We start from the raw sequence: 22,048 nt of genomic DNA, 5'->3' as shown, positions 1-22,048 counted from the left end.
CTAGACTTTGTCCGTCCTTGACTCTCGTGTAGAAACCCTACCACAAACTCCAGGAATGAAGTAGTCACGAAATACAAATTCCCAGAATCTTTAAAGCTGTTCTCAAAAACTAGCCAGAACTACGTTTGCTCCAATAGCCTTCGATGCCGTGCAATCATGTCCACGAATACCTCGTCTTTCCGGCCCTGCTTATCCCGCTCCAACTCCTCATAGACTCTAGCGGCCCACTTCTCCCGCAGTACGCCATGCGCGTACGGTTCCCCCTTCATCCATTCAGCCCAAGTGTCAACAACCTTGGCCGCGAAGTCTGGCTTGCATCGAAACCACTCTCTGTGGGTTCGATTCTTCTCGGGTTCGCAATCCCACTCCTTCATTAGCGGATCAAGTTGACAATGAATCAGCTTCTCAACGTGTCTGAAGTGAGGCACATCCTCAGCTAGATGTTCCATGGTTAAGTTACTGAATTTGCACAACGTCCTTATACCTTTAATGCGCTTCTCAGGATCGTCGCCGGCGTAGCCAATCTTGACGAGTCCAGGCTTATCGGTAGAGGTAAGAACGTAAATGTAGCCGAGCTTGATCTCGTTTGACAACCTCTCTCCGAGATTTTTTGCCAGACACTTTTCAAGCTTACGCACGAGGCGTTTGATGAAGATGTCAAAAGGGCTGTTTAAAGATTCTGCATCGTTCTTCGCCCGTCGCGGCTTTCGTTTTGACTCCAAGGGGCTATCTTTGAGATCCAGGCGGCTCACACCTGCTACCAGACCATCGAGGGTGGGTGTGGTACCGCGGTTTGGTGTTTCTTGCTGGCTTCTGTTCCGATTAAGGGTACTTGAACGGACGGGTACCTCACTGACTCCGGGATTTCGGGATTCAGGTACAAGGCGCAATACCGATGCGGGGAGAACCCCTTGTGCCAAATTGTGTAAAGATTGGGGAGTTTGAGGTGTGCTTTGGCTTTCCGGTAGTCCACCTATGATTTCGTTCTTGGATTGCTGAGCTGAGACAGCGTAGTAGTTGTATTCCTGGATCGCGATGTTAATGGTAATGGGCGGAGAATTGGGGCCTCCGTGCTCTGACGCAAACATCTTCTTCTCGCTGGAAGATTCTTTAGCAGCCACAGCGGAGTTAGATTCAGTGCTCGAGCATTCTTCAACGCTCTCATGAGACTTGTCGTCAGCGCTCTCATGCGACTCATCGTCAGCACTCTCATCAGATTCATCCTCAACCCTCTCATCTGACTCGTCCTCAATATTCTCGTTTGGCTCGTCCTCAACACTTTCATCCAACTCGTCATCGCATCCGATCTCCGTAACCCATAGGTCATAGTAGAAATCCAGCCAGAACCAATGGGAATGTTGCTCGCAAAGCCAATAGTGGATAACTATTCGAAGCATCTCAAAATCATCATCTTCGTTAGAACACATCCGGCGTAGGTAGGCTGCGAATCGATTCAGCCTGGCCCTGTCCACTGGACATCTGCATCGCCCGCTGGTTCCATCAAAAGCGATGCACCTGGCCTTTTTCTCTTTGTTTGCCAGCCTCATAGTGACATCCAACAAAGTCCACGGCCCCGGTCTAGGTGGCATGTGCGATGTTTCCAGCTGGGGTTCAGCACTCTTGGATCTATTCCAGCGGCTAGACTCAGCTTGCGCTAGCTGTATGGAATTATTTCGAAGATAGCCATCATCTGGTGATTGGTTTGAGTGCGGGGTGTGTTTGGCGGTGAGGGCGAGAACCAGAGGGTTTACGTGCTTCGTTTGGTCTCGGTGAGCGTGGCAAAGAAGGACTTGGGCGAGCCTTGTTGCGAAGGCGGTTGTAAAAGGCGGTTCTGAGTTGCGGAGGCGATGGATGTCATCTTGGCTCCATCGGGGTCGATATTTGTAGACGTTCCCGCAGCGGAAGGGGGCGTTGGCCTTAAGGGCAACGCATTGGTGGTAGCGACAGCCATCTACCTCTCTCAGTTCTTGAATGAGGCTACACAGTGGATGGTCAAGTTGCTTTTGAGTTGTTGTTGTCTCGAGACGTTGGTTTGGAAAAGAGGGTGCCATGGTCGTTGTAGGCGACGGGAGAAGCAAGGTGCAAGCGGCGCTGAAACCTTGGGCCAGCGACAGATAGATATAATTGCCGATCGCTTAAATTAACCGCAAATGAGAGGGAAAATACGCCACTCACCCCACGCATTTTGGGGGCCATAAATGCTGCGCCGCAAACTATCAAGGGTTGTACTGGGGTTTGCAATCGGACTGTTACAAATCGCGCCGATCCCTGCATAGTGCGGAACAGCTTACTATCATTTAATAGTATGAGTAGTCAGTAAAAGTGCATTTTCGCTTCTTCTCAGTTACATATGACCTACGAGTAGCATCTTTGATCAGTAGCAGCAATGGTGGACGTAGTCGGGATGAGATCTGGGGGGCCGTGCTCAGCGGGCAACTCTCCGCGTGGGGAGACGTCCGTGCGAAGAACCGCGGCATGACGTGCAAGGTCTCGTGGGAAGCTTCTCCTCGCCCAGAAACTACAGAAATGGACACACTCTTGATGGAGTGTAATTCCTATGCTGCCAATCAGGATGAAATTATAATGATGACAACCGGCCACTTCAAAGTCATGGGGTCGCAGATCAACTGCAAGCTCTTGATTGGCCTCTTGACCAACAGTCCCTAGTAAAAGTACAGATCGCTTTGGTATTCTATGAAGCTAGACTTTGTATATGGCTTGTGACTCGTGGCATTGGAGATGAGTATCCCTTTGGGAAAGGTCTCGACATTTTCACATCTCACATTACTTGTATGGCGAACTGTGATATCAGTGATAAATGAGAGAGCGTCATTTGTGAACAACCTTGTGAAATCCGTTAGAACAGTGGATTCCAACACGAATGCGTTTACCGGGAGTGAAGAGAGTTTTTCGTCACAGCTCACACTGATTCCGGGGCTAATGGAGCGTGGCATTGGGTTGTGCACTATATATTCTGCAAGAGCAGTTCTAGTAAGCTAAGGCTTCGCGTGTCAGCCTACTCACTACACCTTGTGTGAAGCCTAATGCAATTCAGGGCAATCCAAGCGGATGACTGTCGTCGCGGCTGGTCTTTTCCCGTGCAATGCCTACTAATATCGCAAGGATAGATGCGCGCGGTAGTAATTTCAGCAAGCAAGCCAGCAGGGAGCGCATGAGACAGGTACACGTTGCGTAGTGGATAGTGGGAGGAGCACCAGGCTGATCGGACTGAGTTGAGTTGCCAAGGGTCGGCTCGCCAGCCGATTACCTCTTTCCCCCAATCAGGTCCTTTGAACTTGGACCCCACCGCTTACACCATCAGAGGATCAATTAAATAAGCCGAAATCCCACTGGACACGCGTCATCATGTGGACTTCAGCCTAATCACAGGCCCATCCTAAGATTAAATCCTTCCCTCTCCCTCAAGATTCGGCATTAGTAGCACTCGGAATTCAATGCGGCCCCACAGTTATATCTCTGCATTTCTTCAAGTACCTGCTTTTCATCAGCTCATGCACTGACCTACTATCCTCTCTATTACAGCTTTGCGTGATCCGAACGGCGTGTGGTGTAACCATGCCACCCCGACGCCGAAAGTCATTTGGCGGCTTCAACATCGCATCTCGCAACTTCGACCTACCCAATGCTGTCGAAACACACAGCTCAAACGGCAACGAGCCCAGACCTCCAGCAGAGCACAGTGCGGATGGTCACCTTCCCGCTTCTTGCAAAGAGACCAAGGCACGACAAACTCGGACTCCTCGTACTCTTCAATGTCCTGGCTCCAGCTCCGCTTTCCAAAAACAAAAGCCGTTTATCTTTCTACACTTTCTCCGACGAAGGTCTTCTATTCAGCTGCCGGTCAAACTTTCCGAATACAATCGTACCCATCCTGAGTTCTGTCGCAAGGACAAGGTGACTATCATCCTGAACGCAGCTCGGGATGAGCCACCTCAAGGCGATGAGACTGGCGAATCCAGGTTTCGGACAGCAATGCGTAACGTCGGTTTATTCCTCCGCCTTTTTCCAATCTACGCTACACTTGGCTTGACAGAATCACTGGAGCGTCGTATAAGCAACGACCGCATCTCTCTTAGTCCCAGAGTTGAGCGTCTTCTTGATCGTGTAGAATGTCCCTTCTGCGAGTGGCCATGGAGTTCCGCAACCTTCCACAGCAGATGCAATGGCTGTTCCCAGCGGGGGAAGCCTCTGCTGCTTTGCGGATATTGTCGACATCTGCGACTGGATCATATTCTCTTGTGCAATACACAGGCGCCGAAGTCAATCCCATTGAACATGACATATATTGATGCACAATCAGGATGCTCGTTCTGCCAGTTATTCACCCATCTGGCCCTAGTAAACTGGTCCTGGGAGCTTGCCCGAGGAAACGATCCACTTTACAGCAACTCTTTACAGATATCACGCGAAAGCGCCAACGGCCGTGTGATTGGCCCCAAAGTTGCATTCTTTAAAGAGAAAGCCGATACAAATATTCTCAATGCTCCATACGCGACATTAGGATTTCGTCAGCAACGATATCACTGGCTAGTCTCACAGGAAGTCAATTGGCATGCTATCCACAGACAACTCGACCATTGTTCTCAAAGCCATAGAACATGCCAGCAACTTCCCTCCCGGTCTCTGCCACAGCAATTCTACCTGATTGACGTTCTTAATCGACAATTAGTATCAGCACATGGCAGCCCGAGATTTGTCGCTTTAAGCTACGTTTGGGGCAAACCTGACGAATCGAAAGTTCAGGCAGACCGCCTAAGTTTTAATACGCTCCGAAAGCCTGGTGGTATAGACCTCAACGCCATACCAGTAACAATTCGAGACGCAATGTGGTGTTGTCTGTTCTTAGGACATCGTTATCTTTGGACTGACCGCCTGTGCATTATCCAAGACGATTGGAAAAGCAAGGCGGTACAGATCAATGCAATGGATGCTATTTATTCTGCAGCTTTCCTCGTCCTGGTAGAAGGTTCAGGCACGGACATGAACTCGGGGATAGTAGGAATATCTGATCAGCGCTACCACACTTCAACACCAAAAGCATTCAACATCCCCGGCTTAGGAGCATTATCAAATCTATTGCCAGACTGGCCAGCGAGCATGTCTGGCTCAAAGTGGATGACGCGCGGATGGACCTATCAGGAGGCCGTACTTGCGAGAAGAAAACTTGTCTTCACCGCGGATCAGGCCTTCTTGATCTGTAATGAGGAGAGTTGGGTCGAAACCGGAAATGTGGTATCAAATTCCTCGACACCAGGTCTCCTCTCCGACATCTATTTGCAGCTCGACAGAGACCCGTTTTCATCATACACGCGACACCTTACGGCTTACGGTACCAGATCTCTCGGGAACGAGTTAGACCTTTGTAATGCATTCGTTGGCATTGTAAACGCATTGTTTCCGGAGTCAGACTCACCGCTATATGGAATGCCACGACCAAGCTTTGATCGGGCTTTACTATGGATTCCAGAGGGGCGCCGCCCCAACATCCAACAGTCCACGGCACTGTTATTCCCCAGCTGGGCTTGGGCTTCAGCAATTAGCAACGTCGTCCACCCCGAATTTTCTTTCTGCGGGACACTCGTCAAATGGCTGGAGATTGTCCCGGGGGACGACAAACATTCATTCCAGGCCATTGAAGCCTTCGAAGTGGATGAAAAACCATGGGATGGCCTATCGGCAGGCTTGATGGCCTTAGCCTAGACGCTAGGGTGCTTTGACCGGCCTCTCAACCGGCAAGAAGTGGGGAATATTCGCGATGAGCCTCTGTCACGATGGCAAACCTATAGGGACTTCTACGTCGAGGCATTCTCGACCAGCAGTTGTGAAGTCGAAAATGAAACAAAAGATATCCTTTTGCGGCCTCATGATTTCAACAGCTTTATTCCAGGCAAGCATTCAACAACCTCCCTGCTTTTCGGTCGCGCTCAGAAAGCACATTTCATTGTTTCCAGCGCCTCCTCTGTTTGCTACAATAATCACCGCACGTTTTGCTTCATCAAAGACACCAAAGAGGAAAGGGTTGGGGAGCTCTACTCGGGAGAGCATGTGGCGAAGATGCCTCAACCGCTTTCTCACTCTAACAGTTGCACATTTATTTCCCTCTCAATCTCGGCAGTCCACGTCAATTGGTGGTCTAAACGATCTTGGTGCACCTGCGGACGTTGTAAATTGGATCCACATTCCGGGCGCCTTCGCAAGACTTTTCAGTGGGAGGGCGAGAATCAACCAGTGGTCAATGTTATGATGGTTGAAAGCATAGGGACCTACGATCACAAGCGCAAACACGCTTACAGGCGGCTCAACATTGGCCATATTCTTCTCTCAGCATGGGTAGAGGTAGACCGGAACCTCGAAGAAATCCTCTTAGTTTAGGGTCAGATTGAAACGGAAAAATTGCAATGGTATTTCCCATATTGGCTCATGAGACGTAGACTATTCTCCGCGTGGGGAGACGGCAATGCGGAGACACGCGGCATGATGCGAAAGGAGATGTGGTGAAATTGTAGGTGTAGCCTAATGTCGTGTGAGATGAAAAAGTATTTCACTTTCACTTCCTATGGGAGCTGCTACTATCGTGCACACTTATTCCTGAAAGCGCAGTGTAGACCAAGTCCGGCAGTAGCTGAAGCTGGAGACATATGCATGACTCGTGCGGGTGATTCACACACATACGATCGAGTCAGCCAAGCAACACCCATATCAATTGCAACAAGTCGCACCCACCTGCTCTCTTATTTAACTGGGCTGCTGTACGTTTTCTATTGCATGCACATTCAACTGAATCTGGGCGCTATGCTTCTTGAATCTCAACATGAGTTTCAAGCAGGACGATGAGTTAGCAGAGAGCAGTGGAATGGATGAGCATGGAGGGCTCGGGGCTAACCATGAGAATGTGGATGCTTTAGACGCAACAAAATTCGTTGAAGAAAGCCCAGTGCTTAAAGCATTCCGATACCATCTAACAAGGCACCGCAACCAGAAAAGATCCCACAACAGTACTATACTCAGAAGTGGAATTCAGGACACATTTTCTATCCTCGGTTCCCGACCTCCTACATCTGCTTCATCTTCTCGACAAAGTTGGCCAATACCGTCTCATGAGCCTTTTCCATCGTCCCCTGCACGAACCACTTGAGCCCCCACGGACATTTTCCCTCCACCCGCTCTTCCACCACCCAGCCGCTGCCATCTTCCTGCTCACGCACACCCCACCTACTCTCAACCACAAAGCCCAATGGTGCTTTTGACAGCGTCCGCACACCGTCGGTTGTATTCGTAAACTCTGTGGTATAGTTCAACTCACTATCCCATAATCCGAACGGCAAGTACGATAGTTTGTCGGTGATAATGTACGCTTTTGTGTCGGTGGAAAGTGTAGCGTCTTCTATCTGCTCGTACCGTACAACGAGTGGATTGAGCTTGATCATATTTCCATGATCTTGCAGCAAAGTGATGGCCTTTTCTTTGACAGAAGTTGCAGAAGTATTGCCGGGGAGAGGCTTGATAAATGTGGCTGTAATAGCTGTAGTTCGGGCTGCAGCAGGAGATGAAACTCGAGTCATTAGATATGTTCACCTGCATATATATGATGTGGATGCAGGACGAGGACGGACAGGAAGCGGAATGCTTCAAATTGGCGGCGAGCGTGTGATGGACCTATGGACGGCAGTGGACCACTTACAGCCAGTCATTTTATGGATATAGTGCCTTGCAAGTGTTGAGTAGTGACAAGTAGAGGGTTCGGTGCGGAAGGTTTGACCTCATGAGTCGTTGAAGGCGGGGGAGGGAAGTTAAGTAGTGTTTCATAGAAACGGATGGCGCTATTCCTTCCAAATCCTTCCAGCCAATCACCAGGGCCTACCTCGGCTGAAACTGAAACAATATATCTAGCCGGACAGTTGTCGGGGCAACTCAAGCAAGCGAGGAACACCAGCGACAATTCACAATGTGATGGTGCAAAAACTGCATTTGAATAAGTGCATTCTTGGACAAGCAGCCCGCCGGGCATACTCGGCCTCAAGGGAAACGACTTGCTGATTGCTTGTCCTATTTGCCTGGTTTGCTCCTTTGTTGCCACCACGGCATTGCTCTTTCCAGATTAGGCTTAGCTGCTCGTTCAGTTGGTAGTAGTATATCACGACTACCCGCTGCGTCTACTAATCGACATTCTTCCGTGTTTTTTATACTCGTAAAATTATTGTAGCTCTGATGGCGAAGAAACCTCGAACGCCGCCGTTTAAGAAGACCGCCTCGGTTTTGACGGGGGGTGCAAAACACTGCAATCTAAATTACTAAAAGGTCGACGGTATACACTCTCCCGCGCCGAGCACAAGTCTAGGTTTACCCACCTGTGGACGGATGATGGACAGTTGCACACATTACACAGGGTCAGCACCATAGTAAAGACGTGCCGTCCTTTCAACACATGCCTTGATGCCTGGACTTTTCAGTCGCAGCAAAGTGTGTGGAATACTCCGGAGAGCATGATTGGATAATCAGGAGCAGTTAGAGGCTGAAACCTGGCACCGGAAATACCCCGTAGAAAGTCAAGCACTATCAAAAGAGTCGCAGCTGGTCTCGATGGTGAAAAGATAGCTTATGAAGCCCAAATTGGTCAAGGAAAAATGCAATAAATTGTGCTAAAATCTAAGCAAGCCGGCATCGCTGTAATGAGAGTCGTTCCAATCATGTCGAGTACTAAAAGTCGTATACTCGAACCATCGCCCAGGGCTAAAGAAAATGCTTTTCAGAAGCTTTTAGGCTCGTCTCCTAGCCGTGCAGTTTGGCCACATCCTATTATATTTGTTAGTCCAAATACTCGACCTTGAACTTGGAATGGAAAACCTACTTAGTAGCAAACATAGGTTGCCCTGCCCTTGTCCATAGCACAGAGGCCGCTGCAGCAGTTGTTGACGTCGTTGATGCACTCAACTAGTTCCGTTAGTAGATATACAAAACAAGTATTGCTGGAGAATGCAAAGCGTAGACTTACCACCGTTGGCGAGACACCTTGCCTGCAGAAGGCCGGAGGACTCGGGGGCCTCGGTTGCCGGAGCGGCAAAGGCGGAGGCGAGGAAGAGGGTAATGATGGAGACGGAGAAACGCATGGTGAAAAGTGATTGAGTGTTTGAGTGTTTGAAGAAGCTGAGTGAATTGATTCTGAGCTGGTGGATGTGATACTCAATTCGAAGGCAGAAGGAAACATTTTATACACATTCAGTCGCCAGCACTGTGGGGTCTGGCAGTGCAAAGGCCCACGTCACGATGGTCACTGAGAGTGTCAGCCGGATACGGAACCGCTCAAGCTCCGGCCTGGCATACTGCTCCAGGCGAACAGTTTGTGAACGTGGTGTTGGTTTCGAGTCAACGCTGCCCTGGTGGTTACCGCCATTGCAATCCTACTGCCTTTTTCTCACAGGGTTGCGATCCTGCGCGGGTGGGGCGTCGTGGCTGGTCTTACCCCGAGATGGGGCTGCATGTTGGACAGCGTGATCTCAACTGGTGGCTGTGGACCCTGCAGTTCCTCAATCAGGAAGCGGCGGATTCTGCCCAGCCCTAAGCCCCACGAATACACTGTTTTGGGTAGTGAACAGCATCGTATTCGGCGGCGTGGGGGCCTTTTCGGATGTGGGGGGTCTGAGCTCAACGGATGATTCAGCCCCACACAATCTTACAATAGGCAGCAACAGAGGATGCCGTGGATGAGCCGGTAGTGTAAAATCTCAGAATAATGAAAGATTATTGGGAGGACGGGAAGACAGACAGACGACGAAGCGCTCGGATCCCGGCATTTGCGAAAACGCTGCACCAATAGGATGTCTTCTTCCATGGCAATGCTAAAAATATGGCAAGTATTTACAGCAAATGGAGCGGAAGATTCAGGAGCTTGACTCTCAGAGTTTCAGTAGGTAGCTTTCTGAACCGGGCTGTGTAGTTCCAGCAACTACCTACGACGCTACTCTGCCTCCCGGATTCTTCCTACGATGCCTTCGCACAGATGACCATTTTTGTCTTTCTTTGCGACTTGCTTACGACGGGCATCAATGCCAAGTAAAACTCCGCTCGTCTGTCTCAGCACGATCCAGTTGAAATAAATCCCCAATAGGCTGGCTGGGGCAGGTGTGGAGAACTTCTCCGGTTCTCAGAAGTGCTCCGTTTCCAAAGAGTTATAGTCACCGCGGTACACGACAAGCGTTTCAATAAGCGGCGCATCCTCATGTCTGATCGTCATGATAGTTTCCTGACTTGATAAACGAGCTTCTGGAATGGGGCTCAGCCCACCGCGTCCGCAACAACACGGAAATCCTTTGATCCTTTCTTGGCCATCAAGAACAGCCTTCGTTTTCCTTGGATCTGGTCTTGGCCACCAGGCCGAATGCTCGTTTTTGGATCATGCGGAACAGGTGGTGCATGTTCAGTGACCACGAAGGGCTTTGAGGGCTTCGGTAGGGCATGGATAGGGTCAATTGATGGTTGAACAACATTCAAAACACATTTTGGGGAAGCCGAAGGTTGATTCTAGAGCTCTGCGCCGGTTATTTAAGTTCGTTCCAAGTCCTACTGTATCGATCATCAGCATCACCACAAGCACATCACAGCAAAGACTTTCCAACACCTCACGAACAATCCGCAATCATGCAGATCAAGTACGCCTTCCTCGCCCTCTTTACCTCGATGGTTTTGGCCGCGCCCAGCAACCTTGAAAATGAGTCTCAGATGGAGAAGAGGTGCTTCAACAAGTGGGGTGAGTTCGTGATTCATCTCGCTGCATAGAATTGCCGTAGTGCTAACCCCAGCTCAGGAGACTGCAACACGCACGACGACTGCTGCGGTGATCTGAAGTGCACCCTGCACTTGACGGGCGACTTCAAGGGACTGTGGTGCGACAACTAAAGGTGGCGCGCGGTTCCATGGGACTGTCCATTGGAAGCCGGGATCTTGCGTCCGGGTTACGATTAACGATACAATGATGAGAAGAAATGGATGCTCGCTTGCACGACAAGCATGAGATTCTCGTGTTTTCCCTGAATATATCATGTGACCATCGGTGCACCTTGCAATTAGAATGAGACTTCAAGAAGAATGCGGAGGGTGGCGAGGTTGGCGGCGAAGAAGCCCACAGCGTTCTCGATGATGGGCCAGAGGATGATAAAGATGTGACGGTTTAGTTGGTCGAGAAGCTGAAGCTGGTGAGCTGGGTGATGCGGACGATGGGTTCGATGGAGGCGCTGTGGTGGGATGTGTCAGCTCGGCAGCGGTTGGAGAGTGAGTGGTCAACTTTCAATGGTCCGAGGTTCAGACACAGGCCAGCGGCGGGCTTGATGCGGTAGGTCAGCTAGCTATGGCTAGTTGTGGCTTAGTAGCTAGATGGGAAGGGCGGAGAGGATCAAGTCTGAAATAAATTCCGCTGTGTTGTGGGCGTAAAGGTAGCCTGTCTTGTACAACAAACTGATGGTGTAGACGGTGTATATCTGCCGCGGCAGGTTGGTGAGGGGCGGGTAGAAATAGGTCAGACTGAGTTTGATGAAGAGCATCGATACTACATAGCTGAACTCGGCGAAGCAGTACTGCTTGGAGGCTGCTGTGAGCTGTTGCGGGGAAAGTGATGCTGTTTCTTGCCTAAAGTCGTCGTGGATGGACATATTAAGTGTATAGAGCCTAGATAAAGTATCAGTCCAGCTACGAAAGCTCGAGAGCGCCGCTTACCATGGTAACTAACATATGGCAGTCGGTTGCAGACTAGACCTTGACCATCTTCACGGGGACATAACCTGGTAAGGTAAACAAAGTTACAGCACTATCAGGGAGGCAATGTTTGAAGTTAAACGAGGGATCTGCAGTGCCGTAGACACCCCAGACGGTGGGCTTCTCGGTGATCGAATCCATCCCGGCTTCAGATCTTGCTGAGGAATAGGCAAAATTGTGGTATGAGTCAAGATTGTTGGCTATATACGATTCGTGATCCTTTTTTTTTTTTTTTGTGGAAATAGCTCTGGGGCAAACCCCCCATTCGTTCTGCTTGGCAAATTAAATTGATGACCTTCTCCAGGCGGCGTTAGAAACAAAGAACTGTAAATTCCTTGTCACACAACGGTGCTGTTGTCGGAAGCAGCGTAGGATTTGCGGGGAAACTGTGGGGTTGGTGATTCGCGATCATGACGACATCTGCTGCTAAAGTGTTTTGGTGTAGCTTATGACTCGGCGAACTGCTGCCTGGCTGATTGTATGAGTCACAACCACCAACATGCTATGTATATTCCTCAGCATGAGTGAAGATTTCTTTCTCCACCATTGCAGCAATGCAGATCACAGAGCTTCCATTCGAGCTTCTGGAAGCCATATTCAACCACCTGCCGCCCGCCTCAATCCTATCCGTCGCTCTCACATGCCACGCCCTCAACCCCGCAGCCATCGAGTGTTTGTACTCGACAATCACCATCGCGCCGGCCTCCGCACCAGTTAGAGAATATTCTCCGAGCCCTTACCGCCTCGCCGTCTGCTTAGTCAACGACCGCACCCTCGGCGCCCGCGTCCGCCATCTCACCTTCACCAACATATCCGCCGACACGACCACCGCCCTCACCCCGCGCCGCACGCTCCCCATCCTCGCCAGAAGCACAGCGTGAGTGACCCAGCCCCATCCCCCAAGAACACACCCCGCACCTAACTCACCACCCCCTTCCAGCAACACTAACGCCAACGCCCGCACCCTCTCCCCGCTCCTCACCCACCTCCACCGCCAGCCGCACATCACCGCGCCCCTCGCACCCCCGGATCCCACCGCCCCGCACCCTTACCTCACCCGCTACGCCCGCCACTGCCTCCGCCACGGCCTCAAAACCGGCTCCGCCCAATCTCACGCCCTCTTCCCCATCTTCACTGGCCTAACGCCGCACCTCCGCACCCTCGACATCACCTGGATGGGCGTCGGCCCGCACGCGAACGCCACGACGCCCCGCGCCCTGCGCGCCGCGCTGCCCGCGCTGGAGGCGCTGACGGTGCGCACCGCCGGGAATCAACGCGGCGCGCGCACGCACCGGCACACGTTCAAGGACGACGCGGCGGCGGTGCCGGCGTGGGCGGTGCGCGGGGCGCTGGCGGGCGGCCACGCGGCGCTGCGGCGCGTCGAGTTTTGGGGCGCGAGGTGGGCGGAGATGGAGGTGAGGGCGTACGGGGATGAGGACGGGTGGGTGGAGTGCGGGGCGGAGGCGTTGAGGGTGCTGGCGTTGAGGAGGTGCGCGATGGTGCCGGGGAGGGTGGCCGAGGTGCTGGGGCTGGTGGGGAGGAATTGTGGCGGTGGCGGCGGCGGCGGCGGCTTGGAGCGGCTGGTGGTCGAGCTGGTGCACACGGCGACGGTGGAGCAGCCGGCTGTGTTGTATCGGAGGAAGGGCGTCGAGATCGCGCTGGGGGAGCTGGGCGAGGCGCTGCGGCTTCTGCTGAATGAGGGCGGTGGTGGCGAGGTCAACTCGACGCTGAGGGAGCTGGTGCTGACGCTGGATTTCGTCGTGCCGCCGTTTGGCTTCGCGTGTGTGAGGGGAGGCGAGATCGGCGTGGATGATGCAACATTTGGGGTCAGCGGAAGGCTGGAGTCTCTGCACGGCTTCGAAGGCTTGCGCCGGCTTCATGTGTCATGGGTGGTGCTGGTTGGCTGGAGCCTTCGCAGCTTGCAGAAGGAAGTGAAGACCACGCGGGGGTACCTTGGCCGTGTTCTGCCGAAATATCTGAGACGGCTGACAATTACTGATGAGATGGGGACCTGGCTGCGCTGGGAATGGAAGCCACAAGACGTCATTGAAGTGGTGAGAAACTGGTTTGCTACCGAAGAGCAGCTCTATCTGCGAGGCTTGGTTTGGAGGCTCAATAACGTAGGTAAAGGACACTGGACATGGACAGAGGAAACAAGGCACGAGATGAAGATTATTTGTGAAAAAGCCGGGGTAATGTGCGAGTTTGATGTGGGTGGGGCTGGGAGGTGACGCATTTAAGCCTGCAGGAGACGTAGAAAACATCGCAAGACAGCGAGAGACGGTCCGGAGAGGCGAGAGAAGTGTAATCAGCGGAATAATGGTGAATATGGGATGTGTAGGGGAAATGGAAGAGGATGTATAGGGTCGACATGGGCAGGATGTCTTGTCCGAATCAGGAAAGATTTTACTGTTACACAAGAAACCCCGCACTCGAAAAATTCTCATCGCAACAAGCTGCTTGACAACACCTTGGCCTTCTACGCTCCAATTTCTAGAAGTATGGCAAATCGCAAAGAGTGGACAGTATCAGAGTCGAGGGTTCGAAACATCTTCCATGATATATCTATCCAACGGCCAGACTGCGTAGCAGGAGTTTCTCACTTCAGATGCCCCGTCATGTATGACTCCAAGGGTAGTACAATGAGTCTATCCACAGACTCTTTCTTTCCACATCAGATACCGCCTGAAAGTGTATTCGCCAGCGACAGTACTCTCCAGAAGCAGATCGCGACAATCTGCCACAAGCTGCACCGTGCCGCTCAAGAACCCCGCGATCGCTTCCATCAACTGGATGCAATCTTATCGGAGTGCCTTGACTGTGTCGTCGTTACTGTCGATGAGTCGGAGGAAGTCATAAGCGCCGCCAGACAGCTACTCTCACGACTGCCGCCATCTCCTCCGCTAATGATGACAATCCCACCACATCTCGGCATTCACTTCTCAAGGAGCCTTCCAGACACTTCTTTGGGCCAGCTAACAGCAGCAAGGATGAAAACCCTCTGGCAAGAGCTAGATGTGGTCTGCTGCTGGGACACGAATCTCATTCGGACCGCTCTGAACTTTGCCAGCCCATGGGGGTCTTACCGGAGCCGCCACGACAAATACAATACCGAGGAGCTACAACCAAACTATGAAGAAGATGATTTCGACACCCAAGGGTTGCAACACTACCTTGACTTTCTGTCTGAACTGTGGGAATACGCGGTTCGCCTTTCGACTTCATCTGTGGAGGAGAACACGTACCCTTGGTTCATTGTGAAAGCCTTCTTAGCAACTGCGTGGCAAAGGTCAGCGACACTCCTGGCTTGGTGAGTGTAAATTTGTTCGACGAAAAAACGCCACGCTAAAAGTCTGCACAGGTACAATCTGATGTGGGAATTAAAGTTAGGGGCTTTGATCGGGGACAGCTATAGTTATGACCTACGCGGCGTTCCGATCACGACGGAAGATCGGCATGTTCTCGAGGGCCAATACCAAAAGTCACCGTATATGTGCACATGGGCCTATGAGCTACTGCGAAGAGATCGAGCCGCTGCAACCCTCGACCTTCGAACATTTCATGACAGGCAAGTCAGCAGCCTGTAGAAAAGCATCATGGCAAAGCGCGACCTGCTGACATGAAGCTTTTGATTTATAGTTTCAAGAGGGCCTTTGGGTCTCAGCTCGTCCCAAGGTGCAATGATGGACGCCCGTGTGATGGTACGTCGCCTGCAGCTTGCAAACGATTCGTAGGCTCGACCACCGCAGACCAATCTCAGCATGACTCGATTTGTCCTGGAACATGTACAAGACTGTCATGGGATGAAGCCTCCTATCGGGCACTATCTGGCGGCCGCGCTGTCTGTGTCGAGACTAGTGACGATACTCGCCTTCGGTATTGCCAAGTCTCAGAGCGCACCATGGCTGTATCTCATGTGTGGAGTCACGGCCAAGGAGGCCGTCCCGAGAAACAGCTAGCCGACGGCCAGTCTGGTGGGCTCAACAGTTGCCTTCACAAAAGATATGTCATGCTCGCCAAGGAACTCGGTTGTGAATCGTACTGGATTGATGCCGCATGCATACCAGAGGACGACCAGTTGCGGAGGGAGGCCATTTCCAAGATCAACAGCATTTTCTCGCAAAGCAAGGCTGTGTTAGTAGCCGATCGTGATTTGATGACCATTGATATTGCAAACAGGGACTTGCCTGTGCAAGAGTCCTTACTCGCAACTGTAAGTTCTGTGAGATATTACATGCGCCGATATGTACTGAGGCATGGATTAGATACTTGTCAGCGACTGGCATGTCCGCGCTTGGACACTCCTCGAAGCCTTCAGAGGCAGAAGATACATGTACCTCTTGTGCAAAGATAACCGGACAATCTCTCTCCAAGAATGCCTGAGGTCAGTTGCTGAGCTTGGCAGCATTGACCTGGCAATTCTCTTTCAGGCTGCGTCCCACCTACTCCCTCCAAGAAAGCGCAGTCCCCAGGAACACTATCCAGCTGCGCTGAATAGAGAACGCATCGAGGACGGCTTCGTGGACAGAGAAGAGGCCTCAATGCTATTAAGCCATCGACAAACGACAAGACCGGGTGATGGTCCGCTTATCTGGAGTCTTCTATCCGGAACTGATCCTTTCAAAGACGCCCTGCAACTATGGCGCGCTACCCTCGGTGGCTGGCAAACAATTGTGCGATCTGGATTCCTGGTCTCCAGTGTACCACGTGTGGAGGGCCTTGATGGCTTTACATGGGCACCACGTCAACCCAGTTGTGACCGTACCAAAAGCTCCTTTTACTTTCCGTCTGGAAATTTCAACAGAACACAATGGGCGAGCTTCCATGATGACAAGTTGGCCGGTAGATGGGGAGTCCATATATTCGACGTATATGATGACTCCCCTGCAAACTCTTCGACGTCTCAAAGAGAAATACGGATAATGGTTCGAAGCAATTGCAATGATGACGCACGATATGAAGTTGGTGCGTTACTCCAACCTCTGTCTCAGATCCCGATTGGGGGTATAGAGGGTAGGTTTACAGCTGTTCGGTGTCACAATGGCTCTCATGAAACAATGTTCGGGGTTTGTGGGTCAGTGGATGGCAGTGTATGGAAGTGGGTTGGAGTTTACAGCTGGAAGTCCGGAAATGACCTTCCGTGCTTCGAAGTCAAGGATTTCTTCATTTCTTAAGCCATGACTATTTCTCACAATTAATTAAATCGGTAAACGCCCCATCCTGGTCTGTTGAATGACTGGTTCGAGCTTCTCCAGATACTGAAAGAATGTTTGACTTCGAGCGTAGATGTGGCTCATAATATCGGTGATCCTGGAAGGTAGCAAACTTCGAGAATCTTACGGCTTATCACTGACCACTTGTAGAGCCTGCCGTTTGCGTGTCGATCAGGACTTCCATCACACGATAATGTAGTACTTCAAGCCGGCCTCGTTTCTATCTGTCACTAGAATGCGAGTGGCGCAATGTAGAAAACGCAATGATGGCCTTGAATGCTTGCATAGACGTGCTCGGTGCTATCTTCATGGCCTACAGAGTTCCAGATCGCTTTAATCCCTCAGCCAATATGTACGATTGGCCAGACCCCATTTCGGATCAGCTGAGGGGGCGGCTGGCATCTTTTGGAAGGAACTGCAAGGATGCACGCTGACATGCATCGCCACCTCAGCAAGGCTCAGAGCGGGGCCCTCAAGCAAGATCTTCTCCACCAGGACAGTCGCTCGCTGCCATGCCAACAAAAGCTCTCTTCGAGCGAGGGCAGTCAAAAGTGTGATCAAGTCCCTTGCAGGGTTTTCAGTCTGGACCGGAGGACCCAGCCATGATAGCGGATTAGGACATGTGTTCGATGACGGTCGAATGAAAGACGATGTACTCACTTACAGATGGATGTCGTCAGCCTTGCTGATGGATGAAATCAATTTTGGTAAATGATCCGCTGCCACGACTGCCTCCCTGTCGGATGTATGACCAGCGCCCCGCACAGTAAGCCTTGGCCTTGCTTGGGACCTCTCTATTTTAACTCGTAGGCTGTTAATGCGTATCTATGCGAGTAGGCTGCTATCCTCATTCTCTCCAAGAAATACCACCCCGGCGTTTTCCAACTACGAGGCTATCACAAGCTGCTAAGCCATTGAAGATAAAAGGTTCTGTTAAGCTTGCGTCTTATATACACGCTTCTAACGTAATTTAATAAGGTCCTTCACGGCTATGCCCCACAAGCAAGACTGCCCTGGTCAAAATGATCCGAATTGCTACTTGAATGGATCTTGCACTTGTGGCGCTGCAAATGATACATGCTTTAAATGTAGAGGAAGGGGCTCCGTTCGAACGTGGAAGAAATGTGACGATTGTAATGGTGAAGGCAAGATCTGGGAAGGAATGAGGGGGGATTTTGGGCCATGCCCTTCGTGCGGCTTGGATGGAAAGGTTCCCGGTCCCTCTGAGAACTGCGATTGCTGTGACGGAGACGGGCTGTGCTTTGGAGAATGTAAGAATCACTGATCAGTTATGCTTCCTCTAAAGGGACAAGTACACGAGCAGAAGGAGTATGAACATGGGTCCGGTTTCAAGATATGGAAGCACGGGTATAGGGAAAAAGAGATACGATGGACGAGGAAGTGGCAGTTTAAGCCTTTGAGAGTAGTGATACGGAAATTCGTTCTATTAAATGATTTCAGGGCTAGGAACACGGCCATCTCTCTTAACGACCTTGCTGGATTATGTCTGAAAGCAAGTTGCGTGCTCTTAGTGTTTCTGGATCGTCACAGCCCAGCGCAATTTCACTTCTCTCAATCATAATCTCGCACGTCTCCCTGGCTCGTTCAATAAAACCTTGGTCTCTTAGAACTGATGCGAGATGATAGAGGCTCCGCAATGTGCTCACGTGATTCAACCCTAAGTGTTCTTCCTTGAGGGCAATAACTTTCTCAAACATTTCTTGAGCATCCTTCTTTTGCCCATTTCCTTTCAATGCAGCCGCCAGGTTATTCATTGTGGATAAGGTGGTGGGGTGTTTCGTGGTCAAGATCTCCTCGAGCCTTTCTAGTGCGTCCCGATATACCGAAATGGCCTGCGGGTACTTCTTGCGGCTGAGTTGAATGGATGCAAGGTTGTTCATACTCACAAATATAAGAGGGTTGTTGGGTGCAAGGACCTTTTTTCTCGTGTCCAGGCATCTCTGATTGAGCATTTCGGCTTCCTCAAGTCGTTCGAGATCTCGAAGTGAATGAGCGAGATTGTTGACTGCTATCAAGGTGTGCGGATGATCGGGACCATGAAGCTTCTCGTACCCAATCATCGCCTGGCGGTAGAGCTTCTCTGACTCTCGGTATCGCCCCTGACCGTTCAAGGAAGTTGCCAGACTCGATAAGCTCTCGAGAGTATCCTTGTGGGATAAGCCGTGGAGGTCCCTGAAATGTTCAAAGGCCTTCTCACTATAAGGTTCAGCCTCACGGAATCGGCCTGCTTCTCCTAGGCAAGATCCAATGCGGTCATAAGTTCCCCAAATGAAGGAATCATCCATGGAGATCTTGATTCCGATTTCATGCGCCTCCTTGAGTCTCTGCAAGCCATTCGTGAAATCGCCGCGCCTGTGTAGGTAACCGCCACTTGTGCGGAGGAGCCTGGCACGCTGTTGGCGCAGCCGATCTGCACAGACAGAACGCTGCAGCACCACGTTGGCATGTGGTAGAAGTTGCCTGCACTTCTCCCACTGCTTGGAGTCGTAGTCCTCGTCGGGGAAATTAGACGATATCAGTGACAACGCTTCTTCCGCCCATTTTCCGAACACTGACCGATTGAGAAGCCATGCACGCGTGACCCAGTAAACCGTGGAGTGAATCTCGAATGCATCGGTTGTCGGCCATATCAACGAAAGGGTGAGCAAGTCCTTCGTTGCGGCGCTATACCTCGCGAAATCGGAATATATTGCTTCGATAAGGAACTTTGGATATCCAGAACCATCAAGGACCCCCAGGAGGGAAAGGAGCTCGGCTGCTGGCAGATTGGCTTTCCTGATCTGTTCAAATGAGATTGCCCATGTCTTGACGATAGACGTGTGGATTTCATGCTCTTGCGAGTCTTCCGTACCTTTCATGAGGCTGGTAATCTCGTGCTGGAGCAGGACTGCTCGAGTGGATTCATCCTCCTTGTAGCGTTCCAGATACTCTGCTACACCAATTTGCATTTGCTGCATATATGACGATGCCTGTATTATCGATATTGGTAGGCAATCCAATTGCTCGACAAGCTCTTCGGCGATCCGTCTGTCCCCCACATTGAATTCCACTTTGGATTCAAGCAGTAAGAGCGCCCTATCCAGGGGCATCTTTGGAATCTTGACGATTGGCCGCCGTTCAGCCTCGGCTGTGAGCTTGTATCCGATGGCGGTGTCTCTTGTCGTAAAGATAATGGACCCTTGCGAGTTCTGTGGGATAAAGTTCCAAACCGGCTTTTGACAAGAGCCCTCTTCGAGACGATCCATGAAGACGTCTAACCTGTCCGCATTGTCCAGTACCATAAGCCATTCACCGCACTTGTCACTGGACAACCACTCATAGACAATCCGGAGGATATCTGCATCTTCCTCCTCTGCCCCAGGAAGATTGGCGGCCTTTGCAATCAATCGGTAGCCTTCTTCAATTTGGAAACGGCTTGATGCATTGACCCAAAAAATCGACGTCATGTCCTCTGCCTTCTTTAGGTCCAACGCATATTTCAACGCGATCATAGACTTTCTGTATTGCTGGTTAGCTTCGGGTATTCGTGGCTGTTCAGACAAGATACCAACCCAGCGCCACCAAGGCCTGCTAGAGCTATGCGGTGGTGAATGTCCTTTGGAGACAATAGCTCTCTCATCTCTTTGAGTTGCTCTTCCCTGCCTACAAAAAGGGGCGGAGCGGCAAGTCGGAGAGTACAGAGACCGGTTTTGAACGTCTTGGAAAACGCTACAGACAGGAAGGTCAGCACATTGGGGTGCTCGGAATTGGCCCTTGGCTCGGAAAAGTTATTCTTAATGGCACTCACTGAGCTGCTGTGTATGACGTCTCCACGCGGCGTCAACTGCCCTTGGAGCATCTTTGACCATCTTTGTAACGTGTCTAACGACCTTCATATACGCATCATCAGTCTCGGTCTCGAACTTTACCATACTAATATGGTCTCTATTAAGTGCAATTTGCTCCGCATTTTGAAGACCTGGGATAACCGCAGATGCCCGAGGAACGACCTTGATAAAATTCGTCAGCTTTTGCAGTCGAAATCCAAGAACCAATTTGACTAACCACTTTGCTATAGCCTTTTACCATCTCTGTAGGTACTGTTTCGTAGAAGAATTTGATAGAAAAATTAGAAGCCATTGGGGTAAATAGACTGGCCTGCGAGTGTAACCAGTCCGAATTCCGTTCAAGTGATCTGTGGAAAGTGGAGTTGGTCTTTTTGAATGTGGACAGAATATCGAGGGCGGTAGCAAGTAGTTCAGCTCCGCCTACGCCTTGTTGAGGAGTTCCCAAGAAAACTACACCATAAGTAGAAACGAAGACACTTTTGTTCTGCATGAGGTGGTTTTCGTTTGCCGAGCTTGCAAGAATAAGTGCCTGTGCAGCGTCAGACGAGCGAAATGCTTCAAGTGCCGTCGAAGAATAATATCAATGCTTACATGCTTCAGCAGTATACCTCCAAGGCTGTGAGCAATGAAAATTATGGGTAACTTCGTTGTCTAGAGGTTGCAAGGTTGTTACTGATCACGACTCACTATTCCAGTCGCGGAACTCACATCTGTGCTCTCCCTTGCTGCAACGATCGCTTCTACCAACTGTCCGCCGAGACCGTGGAGTGTTTCGCCATATTCTGAACCAATCGTTCGTGAGTCGTAACCATAGGACCAGATCCGGGCGTGGTCGATGGCGTTCTTCAAGAAGTCCCGAGGCCAGAACACATCATTTTTGCTCCACGTATCCTTCCAATTACCATCAAGCCCATGGATCATGATAATGCTACGTGATATGTGAGTAAAAGCCGGAAGCTTCGGTCTACTGACCACGCACTCAACTGTGACGCCCAAAGCGCTTTCTCCTCTCGGATGCAGCAGTTTCAAACCATAGGGAATTTCCTCATCTTCATCTGTCGCTTTCCGAAGGTTTCGGAGTGTCTGGCGGATAATTTTCTTGGCTTTCTTCATCGCGTGCGTTCAAGCATGAGCGTTTCGACAAAATCCAGGCGGTGTGGTCCACAAGACCAATTTAAATCGTGGAGCATCAGTAGCCTAGCGCACGAGTCAGTAGGTTTT

General features: G+C 50.9%; 5 protein-coding genes across 5 annotated transcripts; 2 read left to right on the top strand and 3 right to left on the bottom strand.

The window, feature by feature from the left end:
• Window positions 1-119: 119 nt before the first annotated feature.
• On the bottom strand, window positions 120-1,427 carry LTHEOB_545 (Meiotically up-regulated protein; the record flags this gene model as incomplete). The annotated part of the gene is made up of 2 exons (XM_035514596.1): window positions 120-436; window positions 485-1,427. The coding sequence occupies 2 exons, from the start codon at window positions 1,425-1,427 to the stop codon at window positions 120-122; spliced, it is 1,260 nt and encodes a 419-aa protein (XP_035369304.1).
• Window positions 1,428-10,656: 9,229 nt separating this feature from the next.
• On the top strand, window positions 10,657-10,914 carry LTHEOB_544 (O-superfamily protein; the record flags this gene model as incomplete). The annotated part of the gene is made up of 2 exons (XM_035514585.1): window positions 10,657-10,765; window positions 10,823-10,914. The coding sequence occupies 2 exons, from the start codon at window positions 10,657-10,659 to the stop codon at window positions 10,912-10,914; spliced, it is 201 nt and encodes a 66-aa protein (XP_035369303.1).
• Window positions 10,915-11,384: 470 nt separating this feature from the next.
• LTHEOB_543 (Integral membrane protein) lies at window positions 11,385-11,742 on the bottom strand (the record flags this gene model as incomplete). Its single annotated transcript, XM_035514574.1, has 2 exons — window positions 11,385-11,609; window positions 11,728-11,742. The coding sequence occupies 2 exons, from the start codon at window positions 11,740-11,742 to the stop codon at window positions 11,385-11,387; spliced, it is 240 nt and encodes a 79-aa protein (XP_035369302.1).
• Window positions 11,743-12,320: 578 nt separating this feature from the next.
• LTHEOB_542 (uncharacterized protein) lies at window positions 12,321-15,080 on the top strand (the record flags this gene model as incomplete). The annotated part of the gene is made up of 3 exons (XM_035514563.1): window positions 12,321-12,643; window positions 12,707-13,886; window positions 14,445-15,080. 3 exons carry the CDS (start codon window positions 12,321-12,323, stop codon window positions 15,078-15,080), a joined length of 2,139 nt encoding a protein of 712 aa, XP_035369301.1.
• Window positions 15,081-18,463: 3,383 nt separating this feature from the next.
• LTHEOB_541 (Kinesin light chain) lies at window positions 18,464-20,619 on the bottom strand (the record flags this gene model as incomplete). The annotated part of the gene is made up of 2 exons (XM_035514552.1): window positions 18,464-20,498; window positions 20,552-20,619. The coding sequence occupies 2 exons, from the start codon at window positions 20,617-20,619 to the stop codon at window positions 18,464-18,466; spliced, it is 2,103 nt and encodes a 700-aa protein (XP_035369300.1).
• Between the last annotated feature and the right edge of the window lie 1,429 nt (window positions 20,620-22,048).

This window comes from Lasiodiplodia theobromae (assembly GCF_012971845.1).
Source record: "Lasiodiplodia theobromae strain AM2As chromosome Unknown scaffold_2, whole genome shotgun sequence".
In the NCBI taxonomy this organism is placed as follows: domain Eukaryota; kingdom Fungi; phylum Ascomycota; class Dothideomycetes; order Botryosphaeriales; family Botryosphaeriaceae; genus Lasiodiplodia; species Lasiodiplodia theobromae.
This window is presented reverse-complemented; position numbering and strand designations above follow the sequence as displayed.